Source organism: Dermochelys coriacea, chromosome 1 (assembly GCF_009764565.3).
Source record: "Dermochelys coriacea isolate rDerCor1 chromosome 1, rDerCor1.pri.v4, whole genome shotgun sequence".
NCBI classification, from domain to species: domain Eukaryota; kingdom Metazoa; phylum Chordata; order Testudines; family Dermochelyidae; genus Dermochelys; species Dermochelys coriacea.
Genome location: NC_050068.2, coordinates 209,417,675 through 209,442,073, shown reverse-complemented (window position 1 = coordinate 209,442,073; position 24,399 = coordinate 209,417,675). Strand labels below are relative to the sequence as shown.

At 40.6% G+C, this 24,399-nt stretch overlaps 1 protein-coding gene across 6 annotated transcripts in view; it reads left to right on the top strand.

Moving 5' to 3' along the window:
- MAN1A2 (mannosidase alpha class 1A member 2) overlaps positions 1 to 24,399 on the top strand; it is a 297,759-nt gene that overhangs the window by 68,390 nt on the left and 204,970 nt on the right. For 4 of the 6 annotated variants that reach the window (XM_038396404.2, XM_038396395.2, XM_038396413.2 and 1 more), the window contains exon 3: positions 18,913 to 19,009. In XM_038396404.2, the coding sequence (XP_038252332.1) occupies positions 18,913 to 19,009 (97 nt within the window). Of the gene's footprint in view, positions 1 to 9,617; positions 9,733 to 18,912; positions 19,010 to 19,659; positions 19,799 to 24,399 lie in introns of those variants that run through there. The other 2 variants (XM_038396434.2, XM_038396450.2) reach the window with 2 other exon arrangements.

The following is a 24,399-nucleotide window of genomic DNA, read 5'->3' as shown; positions in this document are numbered from 1 at the left end:
TGCAATCACATCTGCCAACTCCTTTAGCACTCTCGGATGCAGAACATCTGGCCCCATGCAATTGTGCTCGTTCAGCTTTTCTAAATAGTCCCGAACTACTTCTTTCTCCACAGAGGGCTGGTCACCTCCTCCCCATGCTGTACTGCCCAGTGCAGTAGTCTGGGAGCTGACCTTGTTTGTGAAGACAGGCAAAAAAAGCATTGAGTACATTAGCTTTTTCCACATCCTCCGTCACTAGGTTGTCTCCCTCATTCAGCAAGGGGCCCACACTTTCCTTGACTTTCTTCTTGTTACTAACATACCTGAAGAAACCCTTCTTGTTACTCTTAACATTCCTTGCTAGCTGCAACTCCAAGTGTGATATGGCCTTCCTGATTTCACTCCTGCATGCCTGAGCAAAAATTTTTATACTCCACCCTGGTCATTTGTCCAAACTTCCACTTCTTGTAAGCCTCTTTTTTGTGTTTAAGATCAGCAAGGATTTCACTGTTAAGACAAGCTGGTCGCCTGCCATATTTACTATTCTTTCTACACATCGGGATGGTTTGTTCCTGTAACCTCAATAAGGATTCTTTAAAATACAGCCAGCTCTCCTGGACTCCTTTCCCCCTCATGTTATTCTCTCAGGGGATCCTGCCCATCAGTTCCCTGAGGTTGTCAAAGTCTGTTTTTCTGAAGTACAGGGTCCGTATTCTGCTGCTCTCCTTTCTTCCTCGTGTCAGGATCCTGAACTCGACCATTTCATGATCACTACCTCCCAGTTTCCCATCCATTTTTGCTTCCCCTACTAATTCTTCCTGGTTTGTGAGCAGCAGGTCAAGAAGAGCTCTGCCCCTAGTTGGTTCCTCCAGCACTTGCACCAGGAAATTGTTCCCTACATTTTCCAAAAATTTCCTGGATTGTCTGTGCATCACTATATTGCTCTCCCAGCAGATATCAGGGTGATTGAAGTCTCCCATGAGAACCAGGGCCTGCGATCTAGTAACTTCCATTAGTTGCCAGAAGAAAGACTCGTCCACCTCATCCCCCGGTCTGGTGGTCTATAGCAGACTCCCACCACGACATCACCCTTGTTGCTCACACTTCTAAACTTCCAGAGACTCTCAGGTTTTTCTGCAGTTTCATACCGGAGCTCTGAGAAGTCATACTGCTCTCTTACATACAATGCAACTCCCCCAGCTTTTCTGCCCTGCCTGTCCTTCCTGAACAGTTTATATCTATCCATGACAGTACTCCAGTCATGTGAGTTATCCCACCAAGTCTCTGTTATTCCAATCACATCATAATTCCTTGACTGTGCCAGGACTTCCAGTTCTCCCTGCTTGTTTCCCAGGCTTCTTGAATTTGTGTATAGGCACTTGAGATAACTTGCTGATCGTCCCTCTTTCTCAGTATGAGGCAGGAGCCCTCCCCCTCACACTTTCCTGCTCTTGCTTCCTCCCGGTATTCCACATCCTCACTTACCTCTGGGCTTTGGTCTCCTTCCCCCGGTGAACGTAGTTTAAAGCCCTCCTCACTAGGTTAGCCAGCCTGCTTGTGAAGATGCTCTTCCCTGTCTTTGTTAGGTGGAGCCCGTCTCTGCCTAGCACTCCTCATTCTTGAAACACCATCCTGTGGTCAAAGAATCCAAAGCCTTCTCTCTGACACCACCTGCGTAGCCATTCGTTGACTTCCATGATTTGATGGTCTCTACCCAGGCCTTTTCCTTCCACAGAGAGGATGGACGAGAACACCACTTGAGCCTCAAACTCCTTTATCTTTGTTTCCAGAGCCACATAGTCTGCAGTGATCTGCTCAAGGTCATTCTTGGCAGTATCATTGGTGCCCACGTGAACAAGCAGGAAGGGGTAGTGATCTGAGGGCTTGATGAGTCTGGGCAGTCTCTCCGTCACATCGTGAATCCTAGCTCCTGGCAAGCAGCAGACTTCTCAGTTTTCCCGGTTGGGGCGGCAGATAGATGACTCAGTCCCCCTGAGGAGGGAGTCCCAGATCACCACCACCCGCCTCCTTCTCTTGGGAGTGGTGGTCGTGGAACCCCCATCCTTAGGACAATGCATCTCATGCCTTCCAATTGGCGGAGTCTCCTTTTCTTCCCTTCCCTCAGATATATCATCTAGTCCATTCTCTGCATTAGTACCTGTGGAGGGAACATGAAAACGGTTGTTTACCTGTATCTGCATTGTTGGTACATGGACGCACCCCTGTTTTCTTCTGGAGGTCACACTATCTAAAGTCAAGGATAGAACCTTCTTGACTGCTTTCTTATTGGTACTACATACACTGGTATCAATAGGTTCTACAGTTACAGCATCAGTACTGATTATTTCAGCTCCCTCATTTATGGTACCATGAGATTTAGTGGTATCTGCTCATTCAGAATCGCTTCTTCTGGTTCATGGTGACAATCCATTATCAGTATCTTAAAGGGCTGAATCATTAGTACTGCCTATTAAACTTCTGATCTGGTATTCACTTAATGAAGATTCCTTAAAGAGCTCCTCATCCTTATTTGGAAGAATCCGCATTAACTTCATCAGCTACCTTGGCCAGTTTGGAGGGATTTCTTTTATTTCTTACTTGTGCATCTCTCACTGGATGTTTGTCCTAAAACCAGATCTCAGAAGTCTTCTTGTAAAGGATTATGTACCTTCCCATGCTTCTTGGTTTCCTCCTCCTTGGGCTACCATGTGGTTACTCTTGTGGGTAATAGATGTGGCCAAACTGATACCCTTTGGCTCCTCATCAGGGCTATAGAGACCCATTTTCATCTAATTCAAGGCAAAGGTAGCCAGCACCTGAGTAATCAGAAATTGGTCATCCTGATGAGAAACCTCATACATCTCCTATCGACATCAGCAGGTTTCCTCTGAGGAAGAATGGTCAGTCAAAGCAGCCTCCTGTAATTTGTGTCCTGCTTTTGAAGGGGTAATAGCAACTTCCTTCTCACCAACATATGGTTATAGATCTTTGCACGATCTTTTAAAGAGGATTGCAGCAGCCCTGGAAATACCAATTGAAATGGTGTGACCCAAGAACCCCTTAATGCCAACTGGCAAGGGAGTTACAGGAATGTCCTGATTCTGGTATGTCCATTTTGGTTCACCAAAGAATGTTGAATGTTATTGAAGGTCTTAAATGAAAGCTAGGGTCACACTAGTCATTAATATTGTTGTGATACATTGTGATACAGATACTTTGTAAGGAGTTTCATGTATATATACTGAAACTATGTTCTAAAGTCTGTATCATGGCAGAATTGACAAAAGTTTTCTGTCCGACAAAAAGATGTGTACCAATGTAGCTGGTTATTGAAATGTAAACTTAAGTATTGTCTCATTCACAATGGGTCTTCCATCACCTATCTAAGCTGAATGCAGATGAAGGATTGTAAAAATGTAAGAAAGTACCTAACAGGTAGCAAACACAGTTGGGGAAGATAACCTTATCTTGAGATACACTTCAAAGGTTTGCTGGAGTCTACTTGGGGAACAAAGATGACACCTTGTTATCCTGCACCTAGGAAGTAAATGGGCAGCGTGTTTACATTCGTGAAAATAGGATCACAACCAGCTTTGGGTGAAGAGGCTGCAAAAGACTTTGGATGAGATAAACTTCTTTACCAGGACATTAGCTTGTTAAGTTTAGTTTCTAGAAGGCATGTTATGATATTGTTTTATATGTAACCTTTTTGTTTCCATTAGCCTTACTCACTATCTCTTGAATCTTTGGTAAAATTTATTATTGTTTTCACTATAAATATATCTCAGTACTCTAGTATTAAACAAGGTGCTGATCCTGAGTTGAATCATACAAATGGGTGTGTACCCTGCTCCCTTGGGGACAGCAGTCCTGGTATTTCTGTGAGTGATCAGTGTTTGGACACTACATGGGAATGCTTCAAAGAGGCTTGGGAACTGGGGTGCACTTATTGTTAATCTACAAAGCAAAATAAGGTCTGGAATAACCCAGAGGGGGTGACTAACAGGCTCGTGGTGTCAGGGAGCAATTAACCTAGTTAAGTATAAGCAAGTCTCCCTCATGCGGGAGGCAGTAGGGTAACAAGGTGAATCACAGCCCTAGGCACTCCGAAAACTGTCACAAATGGTTTCTGATAAATCTCATAAAAGTTTAGATATTCTACATTGTTCTGCTCCTTACAGAATAGCCATGCTCATAAATGATGGCTTACTGGAACCAGCTCAAAGTTTATGGCCTACTCCAGTGATGATTGCAGCTACCTCAAAGAAAGCTGATAGGAAATATCAAGTTCCCACTAAAGACTTTGAGGTGTTTTATACTCATATGTCACCCAATTCTTTGGAGGTCACCGCTGCTCAAGAGTGCACAATGCAGCGACTTTACAAAATAACTTTCAAGGACAAGAAGCCTAAATATCTTGATCTTCTTGGTAGAAAGAATTATTCCTCAGCTGCACTCTGAAAGAGGATTTTTACCAGTCAGGTTCTTCTATCTGAAAAAGAAAGGAGGGCTGAGAAGGGGAGCAGAGGGGATAGCAGGTACACACACGCATATGTGTATATATAGTATATATATATATATATAATGGTGGATCCCAAAAAAAGACAATGCACTTGGTGGATCAACTTAGTAAAAAGTTTGGGAACCACTGGTCTATATGGATTCCAAGACCCATCCCCATTATTGAAAGTCCTTGTAAGATTTTGGCGGGTTAAGGAACTGAGAGGCACTTGGTTTGCCTTGCCCTTTATGCCCTTTAGCGGGGGTTATTCCTTGAACATATAAGGGCCAACTGGGGACTGCTAGCAAGAAAAAAACTTCCAATCTCTATTGCTAGGGAGTATGCAATACTATGACTAGAATACATATGGACAGCAAATCTCAAAGAACATCAGTTACCTCTCTTTTTAAAAAAATCTTTTGATTTTTGGGCAGCCTGACTAATTTGTTTTTTATGCTTGAGGTTGGCATCATAAAATTTGTTCAACCAAAGAAAATATATTTACTGTTGTTTCCAAATACTCAGAATTTAGCCTACTATAAGACAGCAGTTTGGGCTCAAAGGAGAATAGATTTACATTATTCATAAATCCATTTTAGCTTGTTGAACTTACATGATTGTTTCTCATTTTAAAAAGCTTCCCACTTTGAACTCTTGTTTGTTCCTGCAGTTCTTCCACTGTACTGTTGTCTGTATCAAAAAAATACTCACACTGAGTTCACTCCAGGCATTGGGTAGACTATGGTAATTATTACACAGCCTTCCATAAGAAGGTGTGCAATAGCAGTTTCTCAACAGAGACTGAGAAACAAGAGTTTAGGGAGAATTATGTAGTGCTGCCTATACTGCTTTTCACTCTCTGCTTCCCAAGCTTCTGAGCTGAAGAAGTGTTCCATGCCCCTCTGCTGCGGTGAATCTTTTTGGGGAAAGTGAACAGGAGGGAAAATCCCTGTAAATTATGGGGAATACTCAACTATAAAGCTACAGACCACCGCAAAGAAGTAATTCAAAGAGTTAATCCCTTAAATCTGAAACTAATGTACCACACTCATATGCAGATACAAACACTACCATCTTCCCTCCTCTCCCACACTGATAATTAATTTGAAGTCAGTCTTTGCAAGGGAAATGTTTAATGTATTAAAACACAAAGTGTAAACTAGATTTTGCTTGCAACAAGTTCTAGACCTCTCTTGGGCATTAAAAAAACTTCAGCAAACTTTCCAACACTCCCACATTAAATATTTGTTTAAAAACTGGAATCCAGTATTTGTACTGTACATAATTCTCTGCTGAGACCAAGTGAGATTACTTTGAGCTTTCTGCACCCCATTGTTTGGACTAGATGAACAAAAGATGATGAGAACAAATTTTGAATTGTGACAAAGCACTAATATTTCTAAGTCCTAGAAATCATCAACAAGTATGTTTGATTTATTGATTTTTAAGTTATATTATTTGAATTATGGTAGCACCTAGATGCCAGAGCCCCATTCTGCTAGCCCTGTAAAAATATGTAACAGAGACTGTCCCTGTCCCAAAGAACCTACAACCTAAGTATAAGAACATAGACAACAGTTGGATGCAACCTTAATTCAACCTCCTTGTGCATATGAACTGTTATAAAGCCTTTAATTACATGATCACATAACATTTTCCCCATAGGGCACCTACCTCCTTCTGTGCAGACTACAGATGGTGCACACTGAATGGGTAGCTATTCAATGTTTCTTTTTTATCCTCATCATTCATTTTATGGCCCCATGTCTTATTTACTGCACACTATCCAAAACCTGCACTGAATACAGAATTACCAGTTTACTCTTGGGCTTTTCTGTGACACATTGACACATCACTGTAGAATCTCAATGTTTTACAAATATTAATGAATTTATCTTTGCAAAACCCCTGTGAGGTCAGATGTGGTATTATCCCTACTTTACAGATGGGGAACTGAGGCACAGATAGGCTGCTTTTTATAGTTTTTACACTGGACATTCTCTTCCCTCAGCTGATTGGCTGTTTCCTCTCACATTGAACCCCTGCTTCAGTCTTTTTGCATCAGCCTCAGTACCCTGGTCTCCTCCTCCCCTTCTTCCTCTCCCTTCTCCCTTTTTCTTACCCTCTTCCTTTAATTTCAACCTTGTCTCTCTTCAGATAACCCCTCTCTGAGTAAAACCCTTCAAAAAGAATAAAAACAAACAAAACACACACACACAAATCATGGCACCAACTTGACATTTGCAAACCACCACTTAGTTCTCTCTGCTTGTATGTTTCCTTTCCCCTTACCCTCTATTTAGATAGTCAGCGTGCCAGAAGCTTACAATCTACTACTCTGTATTTGTACCATGGCTATCTCAGTGAGGTCCCAATCTCAGCTGGGTTCCATAAACACTACAATAATAATCTTAATAGAATAAGGTCCATTTTTAAAAATCTTCTCTAAGTTTGGGTACCCAACTTGGGACTCCTAGGACTTGATTTTTTTTTTTAGAGTACTTAGCATTTTTATAGCTCTTTATATATTCAAAGCATAGTTCCTATTCACTTCACTTGCAACTCTGAGTGTTTAGCACTTCAGATTCCAGGTATCTCAGAGTGAGGCCACAGAAAATGAGGAAAACACACCAAACTTTTCCTAGGTCGCCACTAATTCTAAGTTCTAATTCTTGCCCAGCATCATGTAGGAGCCTTGTGACAGAGGCAAGGAAATAATCCAGTTCTCCAGGAAAACTTCAACTCTTTGATCTCATGGTTAAATCTTTCTCTTACTGCAGTCCTCTACCTCATTCACTACACACTCTCTAGCAAATGAGTTCCTGCAGACAAGTCTCCTTCACTACAGAATAGTGATTCCTTGCCTAAGTACCATCTTTCTCTTGTTCCTAATGTATTTATATAACCTCTTCTAATTGCCTTTTATGCACCTTGCTAGGTGTAATTCATTTTGAGCCTTAGCCATTCTGATTTTGTCCCTACATGCTTGTGCTATTTTTTGGTATTCATCCTTAGCAATTTGTCCGTGCTTCCACTTTTTGTAGGATTCCTTTTGATTTTCAGTTCATTAAAGAGGTCCTGATGCAGCCACGTTGGCCTTTTACTATTCTTTCTATTTTTCCTTTGCACTGGGATAGCTTGCTGTTATACCTTTATTATCTAACAGCCAACTTTTCTGTACTTCTTTTTGCCTTAGATTTTCTTCCCATGGGACCTCACCTACCAGGTCTCTGGGTTTGTTACTCTGCTTTTTTGAAGTCCATTGTCCTTATTCTGCTGCTCTCACTCCTTCCCTTCCATAGAATCAAAAAGTCTAACATTTCATGATTCCCTTTCATCCAAGTTGCCTTCCGCCTTGAGATTCACAAGCAATTCTTCCCTTAGTCAGAATCAAGCATAAAATGAACGTTCCCCCTAATTACGTCTTCTACCTTCTGAAACAAAAAGTTGTTCCAACAAATTTCAAGAACTTGTTGGACATTTTTATGTTTTGCTGTATTATTATTCTAGTAGATGTCTGGATAGTTAGTCCCCCATTACTATCTGGTCTTGTGTTCTGGAAATTTCTGTTATTTGTTCTAGAAATGTCTGACCTACCTCCTCCTTATTTGGTGGTCTGTGGTAGACCTCTGAAATGATATTGCCCCTGTTTCCCCCATCCCTTTTATCTTCACCCAGAGACTTTCTTCCCGAGCAAGGTGTACTTTCTATACCGATAATCTAGTCATGAGATTTATCCCAGGACGTTTCTGTGATATCAATTAAGTCATAATTTAGCTTGTGTACTAAGACTTCCAGTACTTCCTGTAAAAGCGGTAAAGAATCCTGTGGCACCTTATAGACTAACAGACTCTTTGTCGCTTTTACAGATCTAGACTAACACAGATACCTCTCTGATACAGAACTTCCTGTTTATTCTCCATAGTACCTTGCATTTGTGTATACACATCTATGATATGTATGCTCTCTATAAATATATCAGAGGGATAAATACAGGAGAGGAAGAGGAATTATTTAAGCTCAGCACCAATGTGGACACAAGAACAAATGGGTATAAACTGGCCACCAGGAAGTTTAGACTTGAAATTAGACGAAGGTTTCTAACCATCAGAGCAGTGAAGTTTTGGAATAGCCTTCCAAGGGAAGCGGTGGGGGCAAAAGATCTATCTGGCTTTAAGATTCTACTCGATAAGTTTATGGAGGAGATGGTATGATGGGATAATGTGATTTTGGTAATTAATTGATCTTTAAATATTCAGGATAAATAGGCCTAATCCCCTGAGATGGGATATTAGATGGATGGGATCTGAGTTACCCAGGAAAGACTTTTCTGTAGTATTTGGCTGGTGAATCTTGCCCATATGCTCAGGGTTTAGCTGATTTGCCATATTTGGGGTCGGGAAGGAATTTTCCTCCAAGGCAGATTGGAAGAGGCTCTGGAGGATTTTCGCCTTCCTCTGTAGCATGGGGCACGGGTGACTTGAGGGAGGCTTCTCTGCTCCTTGAAGTCTTTAAACCATGATTTGAGGATTTCAATAGCTCAGACATAGGTGAGGTTTTTCGTAGGAGTGGGTGGGTGAGATTCTGTGGCCTGTGTTGTGCAGGAGGTCAGACTAGATGATCAGAATGGTCCCTTCTGGCCTTAGTATCTATCTATGAATAAGTTGAGCACATTCATCCACTGTTTTCCTCGTTGCTTATATGACCCTATTGAAGTTTTCCATTTCCCCCAGTTCCCCAAATTCTGGGAATCTGTCAAGGTCATCTTTGTATAGTTATCTGTGGGCTTTTGTCATCCATCCACTTTGAAACTAGTTAAAAGTCTGTCTTCTGTGTTGGTGAGTTGGTATCCCAATGTGCTCTTCCCCTTCTTTAGGTGGACCCTATTTCTGCCCAGGAGTCCTTCATGGAACAGCATCCCATGGTCAAGGAAGCCAAAGCCCTCCTGTCAACACCATATGTGCAGTCATGCATTCAACTTGAGGATGAGTCTGTCTCTGCTTGGGCCCTTATCCTCTGCCAGCAGGGTGGACAAGAATGTCACCTGTGTCCCCCTGACTTTTTCATCCTTGCTCTCAGCAATGATGAACGTCACAGAGGATATTGAAAAATTGGAGATGGTGCAGAGAAGAGGCACAAAAATTAGTTGTGAGCTGGAGAAAAAACCTTGATGCAAGACACTTGCGAAATTAGGCAAAGGTTTCTAACCAGCAGAGGTGTGAAGTCCTGGACAAGCCTTCCAAGAGGAGCAGGTGGGGCAAAAAACCTAACTGGCTTCAAGATTGAGCTTGATAAGTTTATGGAGGGGATAGTGTGATGAGATTGCCTACAATGGCATGTGGCCCATTGGTGACTGCCAGCAGCAAAAATCCCCAACTGCTGGAGACAGGACACTTGATGGGGAGGGTTCTGAGTTACTACAGAGAATTCTTTCCCAGGTATCTGCCTGGTGGGTGTTGCCAGTCTGCTAGACTGAAGTGACCTATATTATCAAAATTGTGTTCCCCGTGTAGGTTCTTCAATGTTGCTCATCTTTGTTTTAAATTTTAGGACACTGGCTTATATAAAGAAACAACCCTATATATTACTAGTGTTTTGCTAGTATTTTATGCTACTCTGTATATATTGTGTAACTTGCTTCTCCGGTCTTTGTCCTCTTTTAAAATGATGTTGAGCTCACAGTGCAGTAATTTTCCTTTTCCTCTGTTTTTAAATGTAAAAAAGAATAAAGCCATATATGTACAGAGACCACACAGGAGAAGGGATCATTTTAAATTTGCACACTTTTAAAAGATTCTTGATTCTCCAGACACAAGTATGGGATAGCCAACATGCTAAACATGGCCACAAGCTACATGTAGCCTCCTGGAGTTCAGTGAGGCCTGTTTACTGTAGAGATGAAGTCAGCGGAGATTAGGTGTCCAGTATACAAAGCAGATTGTTGTTGTTTTTTAAAATCAAGATACAGCATTGTATGTGATAAACTTTAATTTTTATGGTTATATATAATTTTCAAGTGTGAAAGTTAAAAATATGACTAGCATCTTGTGGAGTACATGGAAATTAGGGGTGGCTCTGGGCAATATTTGGGTCCCCGCTCTCAGTAGGAATGAGCTCACTAGGGGAGGCTATGTGAGCTAATATACACCTGACAGTTTAAAACGTAACTTTCATAGTAGGTAAATTTCCTCACTTAGCGAACAAAATACTAACTTTATACTTGGCAATCTGTCATCCACAACTATGGGAAACTTTTGACCTTGAGTGATCATTTGGATTTCTGTTCGTACAGAAAAAGGAAAAAAAGACTTGTTTTTCCACAGTATGGGAAATAAGCTGCTAGACAGTTTGCTTTGATTGGTAACTGAAAGAACCTGCATCTGAAGAGGATTGTGAGTCTGTCTATCTGAGAGCATTTTTTAAATGAAATGACTTATTCAAGTTGTCAGTAATTGTAAATCAACCTACAAACAAAATAACGCAAAGTAAAGTTTTCATCCCCAAAATAGAAGAGAGCGAGAGATTCTATGAAGTCCTCTAGGGACTTTGCTATTGCTGTATATTTTATGTGGAGGGTACTCGGCTACTAAGGCAAGGGCTGGCAACATAAAACCCTAAAATAGATAGAGATGGATAGATTTTTATAGTTTAATGCAATTGAGAACTAAAGTACTGTGTAAATTTACCAGTTGAGACCATTATTGGAGAGCAATGGTGTATTTTTTAAGATAGCAGAAATGCCACAAAGCTTATGTGCATAACTTTTGCTAAACTCTCTTCTATGTCTCCCATAGCAACCCCTTAGAATATATGCATAATGTTCATTAAGCAAATTTTTTATGTCAGAGGGTGTAATAGACTTCATTTCTGATTATATTGCATCTCAAAGTTATTAGTGTAAATGTTAATGTTGTTATGGGGGGGAGGGGAAGGATAGCTCAGTGGTTTGAGGATTGGCCTGCTTAAACCCAGGGTTGTGAGTACAGTCCTTGAGGGGGCCATTGGGGATTGGTCCTGCTTTGAGCAGGGGGTTGGACTAGATGACCTCCTGAGGTCCCATTCAACCCTGATATTCTATGATTCTAAGGTGACTTACCTGCAGCAGACTAACAAATGTTAAGGTGTTTCCATTAAGACAAGGGATATCTGCTCTGTTGGTAAATTTGCATCTCAAGCCAGTGGTGCCAGAACAGAAGGGTCCCAGGGCGCCATGACTCTCCCACTTTTCACCATGGCGGACTCCGCTATCTTCCCCTCCATGTCCCCACCCCTGGGCTCCCCACCCTGGGCAGATGGAGGTAGAGGGTCCACGCCGGCTCCCCACAGCTGCCCGTGCAGCTCTTACCTAGACCCAGCTCCAGTTGGGGGGCAGGGCCTTGGAGCTGCAGCCTGGCCATGGTAAGAGCTACGTGGGTGGCTGTGGGGAGCCGCCGCGGACCCTCCACCTGCCTGCATTGTGGGAGCCTGAGCACCCATGACCTTGCCCCCCAGGTCCCCCATTCAGGGTAGGTGGAGGGTACATGCCACAGCTCTCCACAGCTGCCTGTGTGGCTCTTACCGTGGCTGGGCTGTGGTTCCAAGGCCCTGCCCCCTGACTGGAGCTGAGTCTAGGTAAGAGCTGCGCAGGCAGCTGTGGGGAGTCTGGGTCCCTCCACCTGCACTGGGGGAGGGCCCAGAGGGCGGGGACATGGGAAGGGGGCTGCTTTCAGCCCCTCGGCCCCGCTCCACCTTCCGACTTAGCCTGGGGTGGGGCCTGGGGGGGGGAAGAGGAGGGGCCTGGGGGAAAAGGGCAGGGCCTCGGGGGGAAGAGGAGGGGCAGGGGCGAGGCCTGGAGAGGGCTGGGGGCCCCCCTACTTTTCGGAAGGCTCTGCTGTCCCTATCTCAAGCTGCAGGAATTAGTGTTTTTACAATGCTTGTTTATTATTACAACATTACATAAAACCATAAGAATGGCCATACTAGCCAGTATCCTGTCTTCCAATAGTGGCCAATGCCAGGTGCTTCAGAAGGAATAAACAGAACAGATAATCAGTGAGTGATTCATTCCCCATTGCCCATTCTCAGCTTCTGGCAATAGAGCCTAGGGACAGTTCAGAGCATGGTTTTGCATCCCTACCCATCCTGGCTAATAACCATTGATGCACCTATCCTCCATGAACTTATCTAGTTCTTTTTTGAATCCTGTTATAGTCCTGAGCTTCGGAACATCCTCTGGCAAAGAGTTCCACAGGTTGACTGTGAATTCATGGGCGCCAGGTTTGTATAATTTTTGGTGGTGCCCAGAATGGGTCCAAGAAGAGCCGTCCCATCCGTAGGATGGACCGGGGCAACTGCCCTGTTCCCTGTGCTTTGGGGGACCCCATGCTTCAGGGGGATGTGGAGTCCAGGGTGGCCTGGAGGGCTAGTCGGGGACCTGGCACCAGCAGCAGCGAGTGACCTGGCCCCAGCCCACCCCGCTCATCCCCGCCCCGCTGGTTGCCCTGGTCTGTCCTATGGACGGGACAGTTCTGAAAATATAAGCCCAAAGATTCGTGGAGCCTGGCCCATGTTCCTGAATATTGGTGGAGCATGGGTACCATGGGCCAATATAACTTGCTGCCTATGTGTGCGTTGTGTGAAGAAATCCTTCCTTTTGTTTGTTTTAAATCTGCTGCCTCTTAATTTCATTTGGTGACCCCTAGTTCCTGTGTTTTGAGAAGGAGTAAATAACACTTCCTTATCTACTTTCTCCACACCAGTCATGATTTTATAGACCTCTATCATATCCCCCTGTAGTTGTCTCTTTTTTAAGCTGAAAAGTCCTAGTCTTATTAATCTCTCCGCATATGGAAGCATACCCGTAATAATTTTTGTTGGCCTTCTCTGTACCTTTTCTATTTCCAATATATCTTTTTTGAGATGGGGCAACCACATCTGCACGCAGTATTCAAGATGTGGGACTACCATGGATTTATATAGAGGCAATATGATATTTTCTGTCTTATTATATATCCGTTTTCTAATGATTCCCAACATTCCATTAGCTTTTTGACTGCCACTGCACATTGATGTGGATGTTTTCAGAGAACTATCTGAGTTAAGAATGGTCTGGGTTTGCACAGACTTGAAAACAACAGTCAATATTATTTATTATTTATTTTATTAAACGTGAATAAAAAACGTTGTATGCACTGTTGTAGCTCTGTTGGTTCCATGATATTAGAGAGACAAGGTGGGTTAGTACTATATTTTATTGGATCAACTTCTGTTGGTGAGAGAGACAAGCTTTCAAGCTTACACAGTTCTCTTCTTCAAGCTCTGTGTAAGCTTGAAAGCTTGTGTGTCTCCAACAGAAGTTGGTCCAATAAAAGATATTACCTTACCTTTGTATCATGAATTTTTAAAAAAAGTTAAAGCATTTGGTGAAACTTGTACTATTTCCCTTATCTCTTTTAGCTGTAGAAAGTCTTTTAAAAGAAATTTCCTCATCTCTCCATATTTTAGGTGGTATTAAAGGTGATTTTAAATGTCCTTGTCAGAGGAAAAAAAGGTTAGTTATTGTTTTGGTAGCAGATTTTGAGTGGTAGTGGTTTTGTCATTTTGTTTCCTTAAAAAAACAACAAATAATGATTGACATACAGGTAGAGAGACAAAAGAATAGCAAAGATAATAAGAGAAAGCTGTCTCTTACTTGCAGCTTGTTTGCTAGGAATATTATTATATACATAGAGCATGATTTTATTAGCAATCCTGAGGCCTTGCAAAACTTTATCAGAATCAGGCTTGTGATAAAAGTGGGAATTTTTTGTAATATTTTATTAACAGTATGAATTGGTGGTATTACCCCCTGGATGCAGAACAATTAAAATGCTTCTCCTGGAACAGAGAGAAGAAGCTGAGGTGTTTGGGTCACAGCTGTCTGGTGTGGTATGAATGTGCCATAAGGAGCTGGCTGGAATCAACGGTTAATGGAAGACTATAGAGACAACAGAAATCTCCGTGATGGAAGATTAACTTTTAAAGCAAGTTACTTTCACCCACCTCTCTGCCAGAAAGCAGAGCAAAAAAGACTAGCTGAAGAACAATGGATTGAATGTGTCAGGGCTCTCAGACACACAGCTGTCATTTGGGACTCAGAGTCAAAGGAACAGAGAGAGAGAGAGCGAGCCAAGATGGATGCTGAAGGAAGACTTGGTAGAGTCCTGGCTTCTGCCAGTAAAAACTCTTTGATAACCTAAGTACTTCCTGATGCTCTATTCCAGTTGACTATTAAAACTGAACCTGGTTTGAAAAGCCTGCCTGATGTTGCTGCAAGTGCTTACTGATGTGTATTGGTGTCTGAAGGGAGTAAAAAGTCACAAGTCTAGCTCAGGCAGACTTGTTTAACGGCTCAGGCTATGCTCCTGGGAGTATCCCTTTTAGCATACCACAACCCCAAGGTTGCTTTTCCACAAGCTTAGGCCAACTTAGCCACAGCCCCTCTGAGACTGGCCCTTTGGGCTCCAACACCACTTGGTCTCAACATTAGCTCTGAAAGGCAAGTCTGCCTGAGCTAGACTTGAGACTTTTTACTCCCTTCAGACACCAATACATATCAGTAAGCACTTGCAGCAACATCAGGCAGGCTTTTCAAACCAGGTTCAGTTTTAATAGTCAACTGGAATAGAGCCTCAGGAAGTACTTAGGTTATCAAAGAGTTGTTACTGGCAGAAGCCAGGACTCTACCAAGCCCTGGTTTATTGGGTTAAGATAGAGCATTGTATCCTAAGAGTAGAATTGACATATGCTGTACCTTCATATTAAAGATGTGAGCAGTCATGAGCTGCACTTTGACTGCTGCTGTGTTATAACTTATGTATATTTCCTAATTTTTCCCTTGCTGCTCACCATAGATAAATTCCAGCCCAGAAGTCATAATCACTGTTTCTGTACCACTCTGTTCCATTATTATACTTAAAATGGAGATTGCTGTCTCATTTGATTTTTTTAGAAACTGCCTTGATTTTTTGTTCATCCCTTTCTTATATCTATCACTAAGACACTTTCACATAGGAAAGTAGGACAACAATTTCATTTTATTCTTCTTTGTTATGTCTCTTCAGACTCTCTCCTTTTTTAAAAATCTTTCATATCCATAAATGGAACCACAGCAAGATATTGATTGAACAAAACTTACCTCTTCTGGGAACATGACTTCTGAGTATTGTTCATACAACTGTCTCTCTTGCATACTGTGTAATGGCTTTATTTATTCCCTATTTCATGTTCAGAGGGAGACTTTAAGCTCTTTGGAAAGACATACCTGTTTTTTAAAAACTTTGCTTGCTTTTGGGGATGAGCAGTAATATACTCTATAAATCCACCTTTGGGAAGAAGTTATGTAATTACAATATGATAGAAATGGGATGTTAAAGTAGTACAGAACCTTTTGAACAATGGATAGTGAATGGTTTCATACCACTTTAGAGGAGGATGAGTGTTTTGAATTATGGAGACTTTCATTTCACATTAGTGATGTATTCTGTGCAGGTAATTTTAGACTAGCTGCAATATTGGGACTTGATCCAAAAACCACTGAAATAAATTTAGAGACTTGCATTGTCTTCACTGGGCTTTAGATCATGGTCCCATTTAGTGAGAAACACTTTTCTGATCACTTGTTCATGAGCACTTAAGATTTCAGAATTGTTGGTCTGACCAAAAAAATGGTTCTCCTAGTTCTTGGAGCTATGGTCTCAATCTCTCAAATAAATTAAAATAAAATATAGTTGCTGTTGTGACTGTCTAAAGGCATTTTGTTGTATTCTGTTTGTTCTCTTATGTCCTGTTATTCCAGTGTTTCTCTTTTTTTAATTTTTTTAATTTTGGCAAATTTTGACTTTCATGTAGTTCTGTTTAGTTGTCCTTGCTTTAATATAAATTTTATCAGGCACAACCTGGAGTTTGCTAATCTGATCTTTGAACGATTCTCTGTATATTTAAAGGTAGAAGTCTATTTTCAAAGATATTTTTAAGATTTGTACTATTTAAATCCCACAGGATAGTAGCAACTTCAAGCTGTTGTTGATGACTTTCAGAAAAAATGAGCTATTTCAGAGGATTCTACCCTGTAGTCTGGGTTGCTGGTCAGATCAAAGTACAGGGCAGATAAAAATCCTGTTTTGTTTTTTAATGAAGAATCATTTTAAAACATTTAAAACAGTTTTTTATTTACCATGTTTCTAGCTCTTTACTTTCCTCTAATTTTATAGTCTTAAATTGCTAAAGTTCATACTTTTTAAAATTAGTTTTCTAATTGTTAGTCAAATTTCAGTTTTTATATAGACATTTTTTCCACTAATAATTTTCACATTTAAAATGCTCATCCATTCTGAAAAATGCAAGTCCAGGTGTTAATTAGCATTCTTACTGTAAGAATTACACAAACTCAGGAACAAAATTGCTAAGCAAATAGTCTATGCTCTCTTTGCAACCAACGTCACCTCCCGATGTACTGAATTCCTACTTTAAAAAATCCACTTTTCGGTGCGTAAGTATAGGTTAGGAGCCAAATTTTAGGCCCCCGATTTTGAATATTTCTGCCGGTGTATAAAAAGTTCACAATAGTTTTGTTAATATATAATGAAATAACTTTTCATTGTTAACATTGAAGCAATTTTGTTTTGAAGTCGCAAAGATTTTATGACACTCAGAGATGTTTTTAATTAAAAAACAATTTTAGCCCCTGATGCTGCAAACATTTATGCACATGCTTAATTTTAAGAACACTGGTTTCCATGTGAGTGAAGTTATGTACCAGTTTAAGTTTTTGCAGGTCAGGGCCTTAATTTTCAACATTGAGTTTTTTGTCTATATCAGCTTTGTAAAATTCAAAGATTATACCCTATTAAAAAAATCTAGGATGTATAATTTTGCCAAAGTCCCAATCTGAGTTAAATCAGATGAATTATTTAAATCATTCCATTCTTCCAGAACAATGTAACCAATGCTAAAAAGCTACCATTAGGCTTAATCTATTTGGAATATATTGCAGAAATTGAGTTGGAGCCAATATAGGCAGAGTTAAAGGCGTTCTTAAAGAGAAGAAACAGCCAAATGTCTGTTAAATAATTCCTGAGTTACTTAGACACTTTAGAAATTCCCAACCCACGTGAAAACAAAGCTCACTCTTTGTTAAATGGTAGAGCAAGTAATATTTAAAGAAGGAATTACAAACCCACAGAGGGAGGGGGACACAGTAAGAAGGATGTGTGTTCCATCTTAAGTAGATAAAACCAATTTTATGCATGAGAGTAGAAAACTAATGTCATTTGTATGTTGCTTGTTGGTGCTTTTAAAAGGGGTTAGAGAAATTTACACATTCACTCACTCTTTCTGTTTTCTTTATCTTTAAAAAGGTATAGTGTTACTTACCAACTTTACATAAATGTTATGATTACTAATTAGCTGTTGTGTATTTATGGCAGTTGGAATGTGTAAAGTTCTGTATAAATGTTAAGTATTTTTATTATTAGGTCATGGGTCTGCTGTTTGTTTGGCACAGTTCACCTACTGTACAGCATTGTGTGTCTATTAATGCTCTACAAATCATTACCAGAATATCTAACACAAATTGTGACCTGTAATGAAATGGCGGGCCTTCTGGAGCTCTCCTCTCTTCACCTTTGATGTATTATTCATCTGTTTTTTAAATATATGTACCATGAAATCATGGAGCTAAAGATGGATAAATCCAACAGGATTAGATCATCTAATCCACTTCCCATGGGTCAATGCAGGGTTGTCCCCTACAGAATATATTCTAGCATTGTTTCTCAAGTGTTTTCCTACTGGGAAGCCAACTTTAGGAATTTGTGGCAACCTCCCCTCATTTAGCGTGGCAAACTGGTGTGCTATAGGCAAGGTATGGCCTGCCTAGCCACTTAGTAACTTGCTCTGTTGGCAAGCCCTAAATAATTCCTCCTTGCTCTCCTGGAAGTGTTCACCCTTCAGATATTTGTAGATTGTTGTCATATTATTGCTTAGGCAAGTTAGTCAGATTTAGGCCAAGATTTTTAAAAATGCGCATTGTGCTTAGGCTCCTGAGTACATATATAGGCACTGAAATCAGTGGCCTGAATTTCAGAAAGGCTGAGCCCCTAATACCTCCACTGAAATTAAATTGACTTAAGTTACTATTTGTGCTCTCAGATTTATATCCTTTGACACTGCTGTAGCATGTACAATGCATCACTCCTCTTTATTGGAGTATTTTAGATACTCTTGAGATTTTTTGGATCAAAGACAGTTTGTACTATATAGTCTGCCTATCATAACTGATAGAAATAGTCAGAATAACCATCAATATGCTGTGTTGAGCTTTAGGCACAGAAATGTTCAGATAAGGAACTAGCTTATAAAACTGCATCATATGAGTAATCCATATTAACTGAATCTAATATTTCCCTTCTCAGATGATGAAACATGCCTGGGAAAATTACAGGCAATATGGATGGGGGCATAATGAACTCAAACCCATTGCCAGGAAAGGACATTCCACCAACATATTTGGTAGGTTATACTTTCTGTTACTTTAGTGGTTCTGTCCTCTCCTTCCTTCTCATAACGCTTTTTTAGAAATTACATATGAACTTTCTTAGTATAGTACACTGTACTGTAAATATTGTAAAATATTGTGAATCAGAGAGAGCTATCAATGCATCATTTTAATGACCATTCTTATCCATGTAGAAACTGTTTAATGGGATTTTTTTGTGGCAAGTGTTTTTTAATTTTTATTAAATTTTATTTTATTACTACAGTTATATTGCTGAGTTGGGCTTATGAACAGTATTATTTTGATGTGCATACCAATAGTAATAATGTGGTAATGATATTTATGAAGTGTCATATATGTCACTCGTTGTGAAATGTATAGAAATACAGCATGCCTTCTCTGCATGCTTGAAGTTAAACTCTCAAAATTTAAATGCAAGACGCATAGAAAAACTATTTGTAAGAAGATCAATTTATTCAGTAAGTGGGGCTGAAGGAGGAAAATGCAGGAATTTAGGAGCAACTCTAAACTTAGGTGTTGAATGAAAAAAGTGTAAAGCTCAGGGCACAAGAATATGGGTTTAAGCAGGTATGAAGTTTTTAAAAGGCTTGAAGGTAAGAATGAGGAGTTTGATTTTGATGCAGGAGAGAGAAAGCAGTGAAGGAATTCAAGGAAAGGAGTGATGTTGTTGGAATAGGAACATCAAGAGGAAGATGGCTATTAGCAATGACATTTTGGATAGCCTGGCGCAGGGAAAAGGAAGATGTGGGGATGTCAGAGATGAAGAAGTTGCAGAACACAAGGTAAGAGTGGAAAGGGTGGATTTTAGATAACGAGGAAGTAACAAGGTTTACCATGAACCTGGCTGTGGCAAACATGAGAGCCTGGAATCTAAGATGATGAGAAGTGTTACAAGCCTGAGTTATGAAAAGGAAAGTGGAGTAATCAGTGATGATAAGGAAGGAAAAAAGAGGAGATGGTTTGGGTGAAAAGATTGGATGATCTGGCAGGATGCTCCTTAAGTGACTGAGATGTGTCCAAGAGGAGATTTTGGAAAGACAAAGATGCAAGATTGGAGATAAAATGAAAGATCAGAGATGAAGAAGTAGATTTAGGGAGCCATTGGCTTAGAGTTGGTAGCTGAACCAATGGAATCGAATGAGGTAACCCAGGGAGAAAAGGATCGGATTATGGACAAAGCTGAGAATGGAAGGAAAGCGTGGGAGGAACACATATAAAAAAGGTAATGCAGGAGTAGTGAGTGAGATAAAAGGAGAACTAGGAGAGCTCTGAAAGTTCAGGAGGAAAGTATGAGGAGTGTACCAGGATATGAGTGTGTCTGTCAAAAGCAGAAGATATATTGAGAATGGGGAGTTAGAATTATTTTGGGTAAGTTTTACATCCTGTGTTATACTGGAAGTCAAACTAACCTATCACAGTTGTCCATTCTGGTTTGGAATCTATGAACCCTATGAATTGTGATCATCTAGTCTGACCTTGTGTATGCATAGGCTTTAGAATTCCCCCCAAATAACTCCTAAAGTATATCTTTGAGAAAAACATCCAATCTTGATTTGAAAATGATCAGTGATGGAGAATCCACCACAAACCTTGGTAAATTGTTTCAATGGTTAATTACGCTCACTGTTAAAACCGACTCCCTATTTCCAGTCTGAATTTGGAAAAAAGGAGATTAAGGGGCTACATGATAGTGGTCTTCAAATATATGAAAGGCTGCCATTAAAAATATGGAAAAAAATTGTTCTCTTTTGCCACAGAAGTCAGGAGAAGAGGCAATGGGTTCAAACTACAGCAGAGCAGATTTAGATTAAATCTCAGGAAAATCTTCCTAACTGTAAGAAGAGTAGGACAAGTGGAACAAACTCCCTAGGGAAGTTGTGGAATCTCCTTAGTGGAGGTTTATAAAAAGAGGCTGGATAGCCATCTGTCTTGGGTGGTTTAGGCACAACAAATCCTGTGTCTTGGCAGGGGGTTAGACTAGATGACCCTTACAGTCCCTTCTATAACCCTTTGGTTCAGTATTTCTTTGAATTTATCTATCTTCTACTTCCAGCCATTGGATCATGTTATACCTTTTTCTGCTAGATTGAAGAACCCATTATTAAATATTTGGTCCCCATGTAGGTACCCATAGACTATAACCAAGTCACCCCCTTAACCTTTTCTTTGTTAAGCTAAATAGGTTGAGCTCCTTGAGTCTATCACTATAAGGGATGTTTTCTAATCCTTTAATCATTCTCATGGCTCTTCTCTGAACCCTCTCCAATTTATCAATATCCTTCTTGAATTATGGGCACGAGAGCTAGACACAGTATTCCAGCAGTGGTTGCACCGATGCCAAATATAGAGGTAAAATGATCTCTCTACTCTGTGTTGAGATGCCCCTGTTTATACACCCAGGGATTGCATTAACTTTTTTGGTCACAGTGTTGCTGTGGGAGCTCATGTTCAGCTGATTATCCAACACAAATCCCAAATCTTTTTCAGAGCCACTGCTTCCCACAATAGAGTCCCCCATCCAGTAAACATGGCCTACATTCTTTGTTCCTAAACGTGTATGTTTACATTTAGTCATATTAAAAAGCACATTGTTTGTTTAATAAAGATGTTAAATAGTATAGGGCTAAGAACTGATCCCTGCAAAACCCCACAAGAAACACACCCGTTAGATGATGATTCCCTGTGTACAATAATTTTTTTAGACCTACATGTTAGCCAGCTTTTAATCCATTTAACATGTGCCATGTTAATTTTATACCATTCTCATTTTTTAATCAAAATGTTGTGCCGAATGAAGTCAAATGCCTTATAATGACCCTGTTCTCTTGTAATCTCATCCAGAAAAGATATCATCTTGTTGCTTGACAGTGAGAGACTTGGGTTATGTTTTTACAGCTCGTGGTAGTGAGCCTCCCAGACTGGGTCAATAGACTTGGACTCACGCTATCATGCTAAAAATAGCTATGTAGATGTTGTGGCTTGGGCTGGACTTCAGGCTGGGCAGCTTAGGGAGGAGGGTGGGATTCAGAGCACAAGCCACAACTTCAAAATGCTCTCAGAACAGCTCTTTGACCACTAACGTGAGTCCCTGAAACCCAAGTAGCCTCTGAAACCCAAATCTATCAATCTGGACTGGAAGGCTCATTGCCATGGGCTGCGTAGAAATACCCTTGTCACGCTGTCTGGAGTGCCTCGCAACTGAGAGTGTCAAAAAAAAAGGACAGACGCTCCAAACTGGTGGTATATTCTATAATTAGATATCACCACGCCAGTAACAACTTTGCATTCCTGGATCACTGTATTAGGCTATGTCTACACTAATACTTTTGCCAGTAAAACTTTTCATCGAATCATAGACTCATAGAAGATTAGGGTTGGAAGAAACCTCAGGAGGTCTAGTCCAACCCCATGCTCAAAGCAGGACCAACACCAACTAAATCATCCCAGGGCTTTGTCAAGCCGGACCTTAACAACCTCTAAGGATGGAGATTCCACCACCTCCCTAGGTAACCCATTCCAGTGCTTCACCACCCTCCTAGTAAAATAGTGTTTCCTAATATTCAACCTAGACCTCCCTTCACTGCAACTTGAGACCATTGCTCCTTGTTCTGTCATCTGCCACCCTGAGAACGGCAGAGCTCCATCCTCTTTGGAACCCCCCTTCAGGTAATTGAAGGCTGCTGTCAAATTCCCCCTCACTCTTCTCTTCTGCAGACTAAACAAGCCCACTTCCCTCAGCTTCTCCTCGTAAGTCATGTGCCCCAGTCCTCTAATAATTTTCGTTGCCCTCTGCTGAACTCTCTCCAATTTGTCTACATCCTTTCTGTAGTGTGGGGCCAGTCATAAATATAAAGGGAAGGGTAAACACCTTTAAATCCCTCCTGACAAGACGAAAAACCCTTTCACCTGTAAAGGGTTAAGAAGCTCTCTGGCACCTGACCCAAAATGACCAATGAGGAGATGAGATAATTTCAGAGCTGGAGGGGGTTTGGCTCAAGTTTAGCAAATGTTTATTAACTGTATCTGGCTCTCATGCTTCCTCTCTAAACTCCCTGGCAAAACTCCTTGGTTTGCTGCTCCTGTTCCCTTTCTCCTCTGGTCGCTTAGAAGCTGGCTTTTTAAATCCCTGTTCTCTCTGAATTAGCACCATGTCAAGGAATCTAATTTAAGATGCTTTCATTAAGTGATCTAATTAATTAAGCAGAACCAGCTGAACAAACTGAAGATTTTCCCATCTCTTTGTGGCTACTGTCTCATGAAAAATTAGGTGGGTAAAAATCTGTGTGTAATTAAAAAACAGATCATCCCTTTGCATAGCATTGTGCCCTGTGTTATGGTTCACTTTAAATTCATTGGTGACCTGTGGAGTGAGACAAAGAAATGGCATCACTGGTTTGCACGTTAAAGGCAGATCCTTCCTCTGGATGCCTGAATTTGCCAGAAACAGGGTTACAAATTATACTCAAATAAGGTTGATATGATTAAATCTAGATGGCAAACTAGTTGTTCCTCTAACGAGTACATTCCCTCTCACCCTCCCCCTTTCACTTCCCAAGGCATTGTCCCTACATTTTCATTTGAGTAGGGAGAGGTAGTGTGGGCTGCACCAATTTATAGAATGGATTTCTAGAAATCCAGTCGGGGATACTGTGTCCTCCCTGGCTAATATTTATTTGGAAAAGTTGTATGACTTCCAGTAATTTTAAATCATAAAGCAGAGTCTGCTAAAAGTGTGAGCCAGGTAGTCAGTGTTTGACTAAAATCACGTATAGTATCTGTTATTGTCAGTTTAATATCTGAGGGAAAGCAATTGTTCAATAGTGCTTCTATGGTAAAGCAGAGTTTAAAAAAGGAACAAAGGCTTGGTACTTCTAGGACCTTTTAAGATACATATGCATATAGTATATTATATAATAAATAAGGGTTTTTTTATGATTTAGGCTTGTGGCTTTTTTTATAGTGGTGACTAAAAAAAAATCCAGTCCAAATTGGCAGAGCTGTGAAGATTCTGACTTGCTGCTATTTCCTGTTTGTTGATTGATGTAGTGTTGAAAATCTGTGGAAATTCGTTAACCATAAAATTATTGAGCTTTGTCAAAATATGGTTTGACAGATGTGTTGATAAGAGCATGTCTTGGGCCCAACAAGAGGTTTCTTGTCACCTTATCACTGATCACTTCCATTGTAACAACCACCACTAAAATGTAAAGTATTAAGTTAAGGTTCCATTTTAACAATATCCTTTATTCCCTTTCCTTTTACCTGTCTAAAGGCCTGTATAGGGAGAAACCCTTGTGTGACAGTTTTTAATTGGTATTGAAAGTAGTATTAATTGTCCTTTTGGGAGAAAAGAAAAAAGATTTAAAAAGTTCTGTAGCTATTA